The sequence below is a fragment of the Hirsutella rhossiliensis genome (genome assembly GCF_020360975.1).
Source record: "Hirsutella rhossiliensis strain HR02 chromosome Unknown scaffold00003, whole genome shotgun sequence".
In the NCBI taxonomy this organism is placed as follows: Eukaryota; Fungi; Ascomycota; class Sordariomycetes; order Hypocreales; family Ophiocordycipitaceae; genus Hirsutella; species Hirsutella rhossiliensis.
In genome coordinates this window covers 3094627-3108806 of record NW_025408669.1, presented here as the reverse complement: position 1 = coordinate 3108806, position 14180 = coordinate 3094627, and the positions used below count along the sequence as shown (strand labels likewise).

Genomic DNA, 14180 nt, shown 5'->3' with positions numbered 1-14180 from the left:
AACGGCGTTGGTGGCAGCTGTCGGGGCTGCGGCTCGCGCTCGGGAAAGTAAAAAGGGGTAAATTCGGGGCCCCGTTCGGGCTCGGGATCGAATATAGGGCGGATTGTGCTGTCGATAGGCTGCTCGCGCTGACAGTGGTCTAGCCGCACATAGAGGGTATGTTCGAAGCTATTCACAGCTGGAATAGCTGTCTGCAAAGCTTGTGGATCTTGTTGCGAAGCCATAGAGCTTAATTTGAATGCATTGCTAGGACAATTGACTGTTAAAGGTTTTGCTGATGCTGCTAGCCCCTGAATGTGTATCTGACATGTAGCTACGTATTGTGGGGCTCGTGACCCCTGACCGGCCTTCGCGCACTCAAAGGGATAGTCAGCTACGCATTTCTCGGAGCAATTGATGCAAGCCAAGAGGTATGCAGCGTGTATGGCTATGCTTCTATGTGCGCTAGGCCTCGCAGCATGGCCAAGCCCGCGCGGCAGGCAGTCTGTCTGCCTTTCATACCGTCGATCCTTGGCCAGCTTCCACCCATTTGGTGTTCCGTCGTTGTCTATCAAGCCGCAATTCGGGCCCCAAAAGCAGTAGATACAAGCCGCATGGCTAACTACCTACCTAGCAACAATTGTTGTTTTTGAGGGTTGCCTTCCCTTTTGTCAGCTGCACTGGGGGATCTCTTCCTCCTAGTTAGCTCATCAATGATTTTCTCCAGCCTCTCCAGCGTCTCTTCAATAATTACCAGCGCAAAGGAAGTACTGACAACGGGTTCCAACCGACGCTACCCTGAACCAGCGCCATGCTGGACTGTTTTCGACTGTCAGCGTTGAAGCCGGTGCCTAGGACCAGCAGATGCTCACGCCCCCCTCGTGCGCGAGGAAGTGAAGCTGTCTCTGCTAGGTCGACCCCTCCGTAAACGTGGAAACAAGGACTCACTCAATTCCGATCGCATCGTTGACGTTGACCTTCGGAACCGGGAACGGTGCCTCAGAAGTCATGTTGCCGGAGAACTCTGTGGCAACATTAAATCACAGTTGCAGAAATCCTACGATCGACCATTGGCTAACCTTGTAAAAGCTTTGACAAAACTCCAAGCGTCCTGGTGGCAAATCAGAGGCATATAGAACAGTCGCTCTCCCTAGATCCCTTTCTTTGTCAAAGATATTAAAACTCTAAGAAAACCCCTTCCCTCCGAGACCCCTCGTCTCGCACTCTAACCTACCGGGCGTCGTTGGCGTACCTGGTGGCCGTGCTCTCATGGTTAAATCCATAAACTCTTCCATATTGTCAATATTGGCATTTCTGACCCCGTCTGGCATGTTAATATAGGACATCCTATTCTCGATATACCAGCTAAATTGTTCCTCAAAGGCTCGGTGGAATAAAATCTTAAATAGTGACCCCGCGGGTGGGCCGCTGAGAAGGGTAGAATAGAAATTCTCATGTTTTCTTAGTACGGCCTCTGCCAAATGGCCTGCACTCTTAGACTCTAGTAGTCCTACCACGGCCGCTAGGATCCTGTTAGACAAGCTCGACTGCTTCTGCAGGACCTCCAGGGCGGCCCGTTGCACTTCCGTGTTTTCGTCACCTAGCTGTTGGACCACGGTCGTAAGGATCTCGTTAGGCAAGCTCGACTGCCTCTGTAGGACCTCCAGGGCGGCCCATCGTATATTTGCATCTTTGTTGCCCAGTCGTTGGGCGGCGGCCGCGAGGATCCTTTCAGACAAGCTTAACTGCCCCTGTAGGGCCCCTAGGACGGCCCGTCGTACGCCTGCGTCTGTGTCATCTAGCCGTTGGACCACGGCTACGAGGATCTCGTCAGGCAAGCTTGACTGTCTCTGTAGGGCCCCTAGGACGGCCCATCGTACGCCTGCGTCTATGTTGTCTAGCCGTTCGACCGCGGCTGCGAGGATTTCGTCAGGCAAGCTCAACTGTCCCCGTAGGACCTCCTGGGCAGCCAATCGTACGCCCGCGTCTTTGTCGCCTAGCCGTTGGACCACGGCTGCGAGGATCTCGTTAGACAATATTGACTGCTTCTGTAGGGCCCCCAGGGCGGCCCGTCGTGCGCCTGCGTCTGTGTAGACTAGCCGTTGGACCGTGGCCGCGAGGATCTTGTCAGATAAGCTCGACTGTCCTTGTAGGACCTCCTGGGAAGCCAATCGTATACCTGCGTCTTTGTCGCCTAGCCGTTGGACCGCGGCCGCGAGGATCTCGTCAGGCAAGCTTGACTGCTTCTGCAGGACCTCCTGGGCAGCCAATCGCACGCCCGCGTCTTTATCGCCTAGCCGCTGGGCCGCGGCAGCGAGGATCTCGTCAGACAAGCTTGACTGCTTCTGTAGGACCTTTAGGGCGACCCGTCGTACGCCCGCGTCTTTGTCGCCTAGCTGTTGGACCGCGGCCGCGAGGATCTCGTCAGACAAGCTTGACTGCTTCTGTAGGACCCCTAGCGCGGCCCGTCGTACGCCCGCGTCTTTATCGCCTAGCCGTTGGACCGCGGCTGCGAGGATCTCGTCAGACAAGCTTAACTGCCCCTGTAGGGTCCCTAGCGCGGCCCGTCGTACGCCTGCGTCCTTATCGCCTAGCCCTTGGACCGCGGCTACGAGGATCTCGTCAGACAAACTCGACTGCTTCTGTAGGACCCCTAGTGCAGCCCGTCGTACGCCCGCGTCTTTGTCGCCTAGCCATTGGACCGTGGCCGTGAGGATCTCGTAAGACAAGCTTGACTGCTTCTGTAGGACCCCTATCGCGGCCCATTGCACGCCTGCGTCTTTGTCGCCTAGCCGTTGGACCGCGGCTGCGAGGATCTCGTCCGACAAGATTGACTGTTTCTGTAGGACCCCTAGCGCGGCCCGTCGTACGCCCGCGTCTTCATCGCCTAGCCGTTGGACCGCGGCCGCGAGGATCTCGTTAGATAAGCTCGACTGTCCCTGTAGGACCCCTAGGGCGGCCCATCGCACGCCTGCGTCGTTGTCGTCTAGCCATTGGACCGTGGCCGTGAGGATCTCGTTAGACAAACTTGACAGCCCCTGTAGGACCTCCTGGGCAGCCCATCGCACGCCCGTGTCTTTGTCGCCTAGCCGTTGGACCGCGGCCGCGAGGATCTCGCTAGACAAGCTCAACTGCTGTAAAGCCTCCCGGGCGGCCCTTCGTACGCCCGCGTCTTTGTCGCCTAGCAGTTGGGCCGCGGCCGCGAGGGTCTCATCAGATAAGCTCGAGTGTTTCTGTAGGACCTCCTGGGCAGCCCATCGCACGCCCGTGTCTTTGTCGCCTAGCCGTTGGACCGCGGCCGCGAGGATCTCGTCAGATAAGCTCGACTGCTTCTGCAGGACCTGCTGGGCGGCCCGTCGCACGGTTCCGTCTTTGTTATCTAGCTGTTGGACTACGGCCATGAGGACATTGTTTGTTAAGTCCGTGCGAGAAGCCCGTAGTACCACAAGGACCTCGGCACTCAATAGCGGGGAGTTGCCACCTATCAACCAACAAGCCACCTGTTCAATGACGCTTGGCGGGATTGCCGGTCGTCTTTTCAATGACCTGAGAATTTTGATCTTGACGCGATCAAGCCCTTCTCGTAAGGCATCGCGCAAGACCTGCTCTGGAAATTCCATTTCGCTTGTTAAGTGTACCTCCCGTCGATAAGTGCATTCGAAGAGTAGCCACTGCCTCAGTTTCTCTTCCAAGCACTGTCTGAGCGGCATCTTGGTCGATACTTCGCTCAAGCAATGCATGACCAGCCGTTGATGCGTAGGGCCCAAGAGGTCCAGCGGCTCCTCCTCGATCGCGTGGAAGAAGCCAAGCGCCCCTCCCTCATCCCTGGGGTCTCCCTCATACTGAACAGCTATTAAGCCGGCAACAAAGCGCCAAAATACGTCGTAGCGTGCCGAGTATTTTTGCTTCTGAAGAAACTCGACAGGAGAGACCTGCTTGGTTCCTTTGCCACTGAGATCCAGACACTTGAGCGGTTGCGCGGAACTCCAATGGCGCATGAAATATCGCGCCGCAAAGTACTCTTGAAAGGTTAGGTGTAAAAAGCGACAGTTTCGGTTGGAGTCTTTTGAGAAGTGGTCTGATGTCCGCAGAAAAGAAAGGCGTAGCAGTATTTTGTCGAGTAAGAGGGATTGGTGCTTGAACTGCTTCGATATCGCTGCCTGATGCTGTGGCGTGAAGTCTATTACGTCGTTGTACAGTCCCGTGAAAGCAAGACCTTCAAGAAAACATGCCTCATGCTCGATAAGGTCCTCGACATCTGAGACCCCGATCTGAGAATGCGTCACCAGTTCCCCGTTGTGTCTTTTACCCAATCGCACGGCATCCTTTCTCCACAGCCTTTTCTCGATGGCTCTGTATATGCCCGTCATTGTGTTCGGCACTATCCCAGTACCGAAGTCATCCCAAGTGTAACAAAGCGCGTCCAGCTGAATCGGGATTCGCATAAGCCCCTCGATGAGCCAATGTTCTTGAAGGAAGGACCGGACTTCGGCGGCCCGGTGTTTTATTTTCGGATCGACGTTGAGGTAGGCCTCCACTTGACCGGGGTAGAATCCAATTGTTTCCAATTCGAGATCAATATCTCGGAGAGACGGAAGGTTGGCATTTGGCCGCGATGTGATGACAACGTTGGGCTGATATAAAAGTTGCGCGAGAAAACGGGACATGTCGTTATCACCGCCTACATCCTGGGATACTTCATCCAATCCATCGAGGATGAACAAAGTCCTACCGCTATCGTCGTCCTTCAATATTCGCCACAGTTCTCTGGCGAGACGGCGGCCATCGTCGTACCCCTCTCCAGAGAAGTATTCATGGTAGAACAAATCCTCATAATTGTATCCCGCGGCTAACCGCCCTTTCAGATTTCGCAAAGATACCCAAAGCAAGCGGTCGAACAACTTCGCCCATAAGCAATGTAACTGTGTCTGATGGGTAAAATCGTAAACCATCTTTTTGCACAGGGTAGTCTTCCCAACTCCTGCGCGTCCTCGAATCAAGATTCGTCTTGGCTGTATCATGTGATTATCGTGCCCCTTCCGTTGGTTGAAGATTGTCGCCAAGTCAACCTGGATCGTCTCGTCTGGTGTCTCAACCTTCTGTCGAGCGAGGAGTGAAAACGGGGAGGACTGAGATGTATCCGCGCGGTCCACCTTATGTCCCAGCTGCTCCACAATGGCAAGATTGATATAACACTGATCAATTGGCAATAAGTCGCCCGAGAGGCGTTCAATCGTGAGCCTCTCGGGGGTACAATGCTTGTCTCGTATCCAGTCATCCGCTTCCTTCATGCGAATATTCCGCAGAAATTCTTCAACTTTTCCAGCAACACGTTCGTAATCGTGATCTTGAAAGTCGCCGCGGTCGCCGCAAAACTTATTCATCATTCGGTGGCCTCGATCGAGTGGCAGAGGGTGTGGAACCATTTGCAGTGTCGCTGAGGACTTATCAACAAGCTGATGACTATTAGCATTGTTCTATTACTGCGAACATGATATTATGGTCCGAGAAGGACGATGTGTTTTATGGTTCTTACTGGCTTGGCTCCAATAGGCAAGCAAGGGAAGACTTTGTGGTAAAGGTTCGTCTTGCCTAGTTCGTAGAAGGTCATTACTTGGGGGCAATTCGGGTCTCGGCACAACTGATCTCGATACAACTGAGTGAAGCTTCTGACAAGTTCGTCAATATCGACAGATTTTTTGACGCTATCGAGCAGTCTGGACACCTCCCGGCCTCCTAACGAAGCCCAGGCCCTGAGACCTGGCTCTGCCCATTTGGCCACGTCTTGAAACGAGGTGCCTCCGAAGGGAGTGGCAAGGAAGACGATACCACGCGTGGCTGTCCTGACGCAACGGTACTCGTTATCGGCCATGACAAGAGCCTTCATCAAGATGACGCCCCCGAGACACGACGCGATGAAGAGGATCGGCCGGTCTTGGCGCGTATGGTCTTTCATTGGTGTAGGCCGTCTCTTAATGCCATCGAGCAACTGCCGAGCAAACTCGTCATTCGTTTTTGGGGTCAAGTCCGACGGTTCGAACATGTCGGCCGGCCAGTCGCACGTGAGTATTCGAGCCCGTCCGACTTTGCTCGGGAGCATATGCGAGTCAGAGAGCCAGTTAATATCAGGCGTTTTGCGCTCTTTGTCCATCCATATCCAAGTGTCCGGTGACTTCGTGTCCAGGCCATGTATGGCAATGATGTCGACATCTGATTCGGTCTCATCCTCATTTGGAGCGGGAACCGGGCGTAGACGGACACCTCGCTTTTGCCCAGAGGGCGGTGTTGGTTCTTCTCGAAGGGGGATTGCGTTTGAGAGCCGCTGCTCCCCGCGCAGCCGAGATGCCCACTGCGGACGCGCCAGCCTGCGGCGGAGCCAAAGATAAAAGCCAACCGTTCCTGCAGTCAGGAAAATTACCTGGCTAATATTGACTGGGCTCATTATCTCGACTATCAGCACTGCCAAACGTTGGGGGTTGAACGTATGGCGGCTAGACCCGTCCGTACACGCGTTCGCCGCCATTCAAGCAGGGCGAGGGATCGAGCTGTCGATGGCGTGGCTCCCGGGTCGAACGGCACAACTGTGAAACGCACGAAGGAAAATGATGACTGCTCAAGTGCAGAAGCGTTTGCCCAAGACCGAACAGAGGAGTGTTTGCCCCTCACGCGGTCTAGGAGGTAATATTACTTGTTTTGGCCCCCAGCGCGGGGCCAACCCGCGCAACTAGTCGTCTGAGTTGCTCCTCGAAATCCAATAGAAAGGCGTTGGGTAGCGCTCGGCCCTTCGAGCACGGTATGTTGAGGTGAACGAGCTGAAAATTGCTTGCATGGTTGGATCAACGCCGCTGTGACTCGCCGCCGCATAATGTGCCTTCACGATCGCCACGGCGCTTAGGCGAGACACATGGCGAACCAAACCTAGGCGCAATTCTGGGTCAGGCGACAAATAATTCCCATTATGTCGATTGTGAAGGTGGGCGAAACACCGGCACGTTGCACTTCTTTTTCAGCATCTGTCAAGCTGGTAAAATACCGCTACACCAGGCAAAATAGGGGCACCTCCATTGGAGATGTTGTTTTGACAGCAATGTTGCGGATGATGGCGAGGGGCAATGATTGCGGGCGTAACGGGTCGTGTGAGGGACGATACCTAGGGACGATAGCGAGGTGATCAGCCGCACTAAAATACTGCGTCACACCTTGCACTTCAGGGATGTGGTGCAAGGCGTACTCGTGCCACGCCCCACTTTTCTGGATTCCGGTTCACCTTCACCAGCCAAGCTGGTCACAGACATCACTATTGCGACGTCCAGCTCGCAAAGGAAAGGCAAGGTCGGGTTGGGAGGCGTCGTTCGGGATGCTTCCCGCGACAGCGTAGACGAAGTGCTGGCCAGCTACTCCGTCACTCGGCTCCAGTGATGAGCAGAATGCCTACACAGCAGGACTCGAGGCAATCGCCACGGCTCTGAGGTGTGTACCTCTCGGTCTTCATGACCGAGATCTCACGGTTGTGACGAGCAACCGCTCTGTCCTGCAAGTCATCGGGCGGCCACGGCAACAGTCTGGTCAGTGCACGATACGGGCGATATACGGATCTGTTGAGTATCTGGCGAAAAGAGGCTGCAGAGTCAGACTTCGTTGGGTGCCTGCAAAGAATGAGGAGTTCACCCTTGGGCCACCGGCCAAAATGCAAGCGAAAAGAGCGACGCGAGACGAGTGCATCGCCGAACCAGCAACGTTTCAAGCAAGATCAACGACGTTACGACTGCTGCTCAACGAAAACGCTCGCGTTCGTCAGATCCCGGAAGGGGTTGGAAAGCACTCAAAGCGCATCGATAAGGCATTGCCGGGCAAGCACACCCGCAAGTTGTACGACGAGCTAACAAGAAAGGAATCCGAAGTGTTGATACAACTTCGAACTGGCAAATCGCGGCTGAATAGCTACCTCTGCAAAATCGGGGCGGTGGAATCGGATGAGTGCACTTGTGGGCAGTCTGCAGAAACAGTGGAGCATTTCCTCTTTCGATGCAGAAGATGGACGGTACAACGAGAGACCATGCTGCGATATGCGCGCGGAAAGGTGGGAGACTTGTCTTTCTTCCTAGGAGGCAAGGCAGAGTCAGACGACGACAAGTGGCAACCTGATATTGGGGCTGTGCGTGCGACGATACAGTTCGCATTGGCGACAAAACGCTTCAGTATGGACCGTTAACGGGCCATGTACTGATCAAGAACAACCATACTAACACAACAGCCTTCAACTTGGCAGACCGCGCTTCAGTCGCTGAAGGTAGGACGCTGAACACTTGGAGAAACTGACCTTCAAGCAGGCCTGTCATGTCACAGCGAACGAGGCTGGAAACAGATGGAAAGAAGCGTTGGGCTTTAGGTGAGGAGAAACCATGTATAGTAGGTACGTAGCTTAGCGTAGTGGCTCTATGGGGGAACCCTCCGGGCGTAATACAACCAAAAAAAAAAAAAAAAGCTGGTCACACTCCCTTGTATTCTTACTTTCTTGGCACCATCTGTTAAGGACTTCGCTGTACACAACACACATCCGCTAACAAGGGCGTTTAACACCACGCTCAGCGCAAGCTGAGGGCGGCGATGGCACCCAACCCCGCGGACCAGGCGCGACTGCCGCCCCAGGAACAAGAGCCGATGACTCCACGAACGCCCCAGGAGCTAGAGAAGCGCTCCTCCGGCAGGCCCACGCGCGGGTCTTGCCGAATTACTGTTGCCACGACGCGCACAGCAACCCGACGACTCTCCATTCGGCTCCACGAACAGCGACAATGCCCACACCGACACCGACCAGCTAGATGCTGTAATGGGAGACGCAGCAGACGAAACCGAGACCGACGAGCCGGACGACCTGCCCGAGGCTCAAGGCCCAGCAGTAACGGTTGCCCACGCGGCAGAGAGACTTATCGCCAACCAGATGGAAGCACAACAGGCAAAGCTGGCCGTCTTCCGCGCATTCTGCACCGCCTTCGACAAGACGGCTGCCCAGTTCAACTCGGGCCACGCGCTCAGCTTCGCGAAGGAATTCTCGCGCGGCTTCATTAGCTACTGGGACGACGCGCTCAACGGCGCGCCCACACGCGCCGGTCAGAATGTCAACAGCCGCCACGGCAGAGACGGGACCGCACCGACCTACGCCGCTATGGCCCAGAAGGGGATGGCACAGACAAGGGCCCCCCTGCCGGCACGCCTCGGCCCGAAGCCCTGGAAGGCGCCTCCGGTCCAGCCGCCTAAAGATGACCTGCGTGTCTTCGTGCGGCTCGACGACAAGTCCCCAGCATGGGGCTATCAGGGGCATGCCATCAGAGCTCACGTAGCTAAGACTCTCAACCTAGGGACAGAACGCATGCCACAGATCGCCCGGGTTAAGACTGGATGGGCTATACGGGCCTCAGACCGGGAGGCGAGGGACCTGCTTGTGGAACGGCAGGACGACTGGGCGGCCCGCCTCGGGGCCGTGGCGGTTGAAGGCTTCCAGAAGTGGCACACGTACGCTGTGGCGGACTGCCCCAGGCAGCTCACGGATATCTGGGGGGCCGCCGTGGACTATGACCAAGCTATCAAAGAAGAGATCAAGCTCCAGACAGGTGCCGAACCAATTGATGTGCACATTGCTAAGAGATACTCCGAAAGCTCCGACCAGCCCACTGTGACAATGATTGTGTCCTTTCAGGCGGCGATACAGAGGAGATGGCGGCTCTTCGGCACCAGCCGACTAGCCCGACTGATCGCCAAGACCGCCCGGCCCGCGCAGTGCGACACCTGTTGGGATTATCACTCCCGCTACGCCTGCGACCGAAAACAAGCCTGCCGACGATGCGGCGGGAAAGACCATCGCGATAACGACTGCAAGCAGCCGGAGAGGTGCGCGAACTGTTCCGGACCCTTCCCGGCGGACCATAAGGAGTGCCCTGCCAGACCCAGGCGCTCACGGCCAACTCGTGCGGCTCTCCAAGATCGAGAAGTACGCCGTAAGGAAGATCGGCTCTCAGCTATACCGGCAAGCCAATATGGAGCTCGAACGGGCCACGGCGACCGCCTCCCCCCAACCCTCCCAAGGACCGACCCCGTCGCCCTGCATGAGAGCTGCCGAGGCCCGCCTAGGCAAGCAACAGGACCAGCAGCAGCAACAGCAGCAGCAACAGCAGCAGCAATGTCGACCCCAGCGGCTGCCCCCCACCAGCGCGCAGGCGCCAGACTCCACAACGCTCCTCCACCACAGGAAGACAGATCCGAGTCTCCTATGAAGAGGCGCCGACGAAACGTATCCCTGGACCCCTATGAACAATAGGCCCTAACACTAACAACTCGCGACAGGAGGACGATCCGAGTTCTCCAGGCCAACGTGGCCAAAATAGGGGCCTATCATAGCATAGCCCTACGACTAGCGGAAGCAGAAGACTACGACGTCGTGCTCATCCAGGAACCGAACGTTTGGATAGAAAAGAAGGCGGAGCCTGCAGGACCCAGACGCACCGCTCCTTCCACGCATTCGCCCCAGAACGCGCCTGGGAACCGGATCAGGCCCGAGAGTGATCTCGTATGTCCGGAACCACCCAGATATACGGGCAGAGCAACTCTGCCCCGCCCCTACGCGTGATATCCTGTGGCTCCGGGTAAACAGCACCCTTATTATCAACTTCTATCGACACGCGAAGACACCCGAGCCACTCGACTACCTCCTCCACCAGCAGGACGTCCCCGAGAGATGCCTCATCGCGGGCGACTTCAACGCCTGTCATTTCTCCTGGCAGCCTGGAGCCCGGAGTGCGAGGAACGGAAAGGACATCGCCCAGTGGGCGGCCGACAAGGGGCTCGGACTGCTCACCACGCCAGGCGAGGCCACACACGCCCGCGGAAATACCATTGATCTAGCCTTTGCCAATATCCCTCTGCTGACGCGCTTATCGAAGAGCACCTTCATACCGGCTCGGACCATTACACGATCAGCATTACGCTCCCCGGCGGATTCCCCCAAGGACGATAGCTAGACCAAGGGTAAGCTCCGAGGAAGAAATGAAGCGATTCGAGGAACTTGTGCGGGCTGGGGCCACAGCACTACCCCGGCTGGCCGTTGAGCCCAGAGGCCTGGAGAGGCTGGCCGAGGCGCTGTCTCGCCTACTCCAAGAGGCGGCCGACGCAGCGGGCCGACGGCCCAGGAAGAACGCGAGAGGCACCCCATGGTGGAACGATCAGTGCGCCGGTGCAGCGGCCGAACTAAGAGCTATGCGGCGGATCTACCCCACAGGGCACGGCAGAGAGGTCCAGACTGCCCGGCGGGAGCTGCGCCGGGCGGTACGGCGGGCTAAGAGACATTTCTGGCAGACTGTTCTAGAAGGCGCCGAGAGCTACCAGGATATCTATAAGATCATGCGGTGGTCGAGGAAACCGAGCCCGTTCCGGGCCCCGCCTATACAGGTAGGCGACCAGGTCTTCGAGACCCAGACGGAAAAGGCAAACGCGCTCCGAGTCGAGATCCTAGAAAGGCGCGGGGCCGCGGACGACATCCCGGACCCCTGGGCCCCAGAGGTGCTGGCCCCAGGAGGACTCTCGACTGCAGCGTCACGCTCGCGGATGCGGCATGCGCCTGCACCTCTACGGGCAACACCTCCCGGGGATCGACGGCATCACGGTCCGAATGCTGCGTCGCGTCTGGAACCACATCGGCGAGGCGGTGAGGGGACTATATGAAGGCTGCCTACACCTGGGCTACCACCCCGCCTGTTTCCGCGCAGCAGAGGTCGTAATGATCCCTAAGCCTGGCAAGAGGGACCTGTCTATTCCGAGAGGCTGGAGGCCGATTTCTCCTAGCTTGCCTCGGCAAGGGACTCGAACGCCTAATGGCCCGGCGCCTAGCCTGGGCTGCGATCACACAACGAGTCATCCACAGCCAGCATGCGGGTGCCCTGCCCAAACGTTCAGCGCTCGACCTAGCGCTAGCATTGCTCCACGACGCGGAGACGGCCCTCACCGAGGGAAAGTCGCCACGCTAATCACGATGGATATACAGGGCGCCTTTGACACGGTTCTGCGGAACCGGCTCCTCCTACGCCTACGGGAACAGGGCTGGCCAACAAACCTGGTCCGGTGGGCAGGTTGCTATGGAGCAGAGATCGGCCAGAATACGGCTCGAGGATATAACGACGCCGACAACCCCTGACGTGCGGGCTGCCACAGGGCTCCCGGCCTCCCGATTCTCTTCCTCCTCTATACAGTGCCCATCTACTCGATAGGGAACCGAACTCGCGCTTCGGCTACGCAGATGACGTGGCCACCCTGATCCGGGGCCGGTCCCTACAGGAGACGGCCGCCCGGGCCACGCGCGCCGCGGGTGAGCTCATCCAGTGGGGAGCCGATAATGGCGTAGTGTTCGACCCGGGCAAGACAGAAGTCATCCACTTCACGAGACCGAGATACAAAGGGGACCTGCCGTCGGTCTGGCACGGGTCCGTAGAAAGGAGCCACAGCAGGACCTGCGCTGGCTCGGCGTCTGGTACGACAGAAAGCTCTCATTCCGCACGCATGTGGAGAAGTGGGCCGCGAAGGCGATGACGGCCGCAGGGTTCCTCCAGAACCTCTCAAACACCCGGCGCGGAATCCTCCCGGTCGACACGGCATGCGGTCACGGCCTGCGTCCTCCCGATCCTTTATACGGCGCCCATGTATGGTACCCGGGGCGCTTCGGCCTGTGTGGGGACTGCCCGCTTAGTTCCGTCGCGGATCACCTACCTGAAGAATAGGATCCAGCTGACCTTAAACGTCGCGATGCGCGCCATCGCGCCCGTCTGGTGTACCATGCCCATTGTGGCCCTCCACCGAGAGACCGGGATCCCCCCTGCCACGCTGCTCCTCGCAGACGCTCAGAGACGCGCCGCGGTCCGTCTACGCTCCCTAGATGAGCGGCACCCTTGACACCCGTATGAGCATCCTCCCAACGCCTGGCCGGGAGCTAATGAAGAGGCACGGTATGCGGCCCCTCGCGCGGCCCAGAAGCAGCACGCCTCGAGACTCCTGCGTCTTCACCAAATGACGGCCCATGCTCCGAGGCCCCGACTTCTCCCCCCAGCACCCCCTCAGCCCGACCCGACAGGGGGCGTAGACAAAACGCAGGCGGCGAGAGACTTCAACTCGTGGCTCCGGGTATGCCCTGAAGATACCCTCATCGTCTACACTGACGGCTCGCAGAGCGAAGACGGCGCCTGCGGGTATGGGTACTCAGTGTGGCTAGGCCCAGCGAAGTGACCTACGGCAGCGGTCGGGTCCTACTCGCTGAGGTCTACGACGCAGAGGTGGAAGGCGCCCTCGAGGGCTTCGAGCGGCACTCACGTGGTCCCCAGGACCCCGGACCAGCAGTGCCGGATAGTCGTCTGCCTTGATAACTCTGCGGCTATAAGAGCCATACGAGGCAGCCCATCGATCTCGTCGCAAGCGGCGGCGGAGAAGTTCGCTGAGGCCGCGGCTCGGCACGGAGACGTCAGGACGCGCTGGTGCCCCGGCCATACGGGGATCGCCGGCAACGAGCGGGCCGACCAGCTAGCAAGGAGGGCTGCCGGGCCTCGGCCCGACAGGCCGCCGACGTACGCGAACATCAAGAGACAGGCCAAGGCTGCGGCCAGGCGCGACTTCCAGGACTGGTGGGCCGCGGGGCCCTGAGCAGCTACAAGAGCCTAGGGCTCAAGGCCTCGCTCGGGTGCCCCCCGGAGCTGCACACCAAACGACAGCACCTCCATCACCTGCTCGCTGCGAGGAGCGGGCACGGGGACTTCGCCGACTACCACGAGAGGTTTAACCACGAAGAGGCCCGGATCGAATGCTCCTGCGGAAGAGAAAATCACCGACACACCTTCTACTGCCGGAAGGTAGGTACTCGACACCGCCTAAGGCTAGCCCCCACGGCGGGCAAGGCTATCAACCAGGCACTAGGAAGGGGATTTGACCGGTTCCTCGGGCTAGTAACGGAGGCAGGATTCTTTGATCGGATTTGCCACCGCCACTAGCTCGAGGCAACCCCCCAACCTAATATGTACAATTCTCTCTTTTCTATGTTTTCTACCCGTAGGCTCCCCGTGGGCCTACGGCCCAGCTGACTGCGTGGGCTTTCTCAGTCACCCGGCTCTGACCGAAGACTGACTAATATTACGGCTTTACCGCCGTGCCCGGAACCCGCTGACGGGGGA

General features: G+C 57.9%; 3 protein-coding genes across 3 annotated transcripts; 2 read left to right on the top strand and 1 right to left on the bottom strand.

The window, feature by feature from the left end:
* Nucleotides 1-1777: 1777 nt before the first annotated feature.
* Nucleotides 1778-3380, bottom strand: HRG_03376 (HEAT repeats domain-containing protein; the record flags this gene model as incomplete). The annotated part of the gene is made up of 4 exons (XM_044861847.1): nt 1778-1795; nt 1860-2059; nt 2159-2279; nt 2334-3380. The coding sequence occupies 4 exons, from the start codon at nt 3378-3380 to the stop codon at nt 1778-1780; spliced, it is 1386 nt and encodes a 461-aa protein (XP_044722873.1).
* Nucleotides 3381-8809: 5429 nt separating this feature from the next.
* HRG_03375 (endonuclease-reverse transcriptase domain-containing protein) lies at nt 8810-10994 on the top strand (the record flags this gene model as incomplete). The annotated part of the gene is made up of 3 exons (XM_044861846.1): nt 8810-9867; nt 10321-10543; nt 10695-10994. 3 exons carry the CDS (start codon nt 8810-8812, stop codon nt 10992-10994), a joined length of 1581 nt encoding a protein of 526 aa, XP_044722872.1.
* Nucleotides 10995-12001: 1007 nt separating this feature from the next.
* On the top strand, nt 12002-13656 carry HRG_03374 (RNase H domain-containing protein; the record flags this gene model as incomplete). The annotated part of the gene is made up of 5 exons (XM_044861845.1): nt 12002-12085; nt 12181-12496; nt 12713-12879; nt 12994-13198; nt 13256-13656. 5 exons carry the CDS (start codon nt 12002-12004, stop codon nt 13654-13656), a joined length of 1173 nt encoding a protein of 390 aa, XP_044722871.1.
* Nucleotides 13657-14180: the final 524 nt, after the last annotated feature.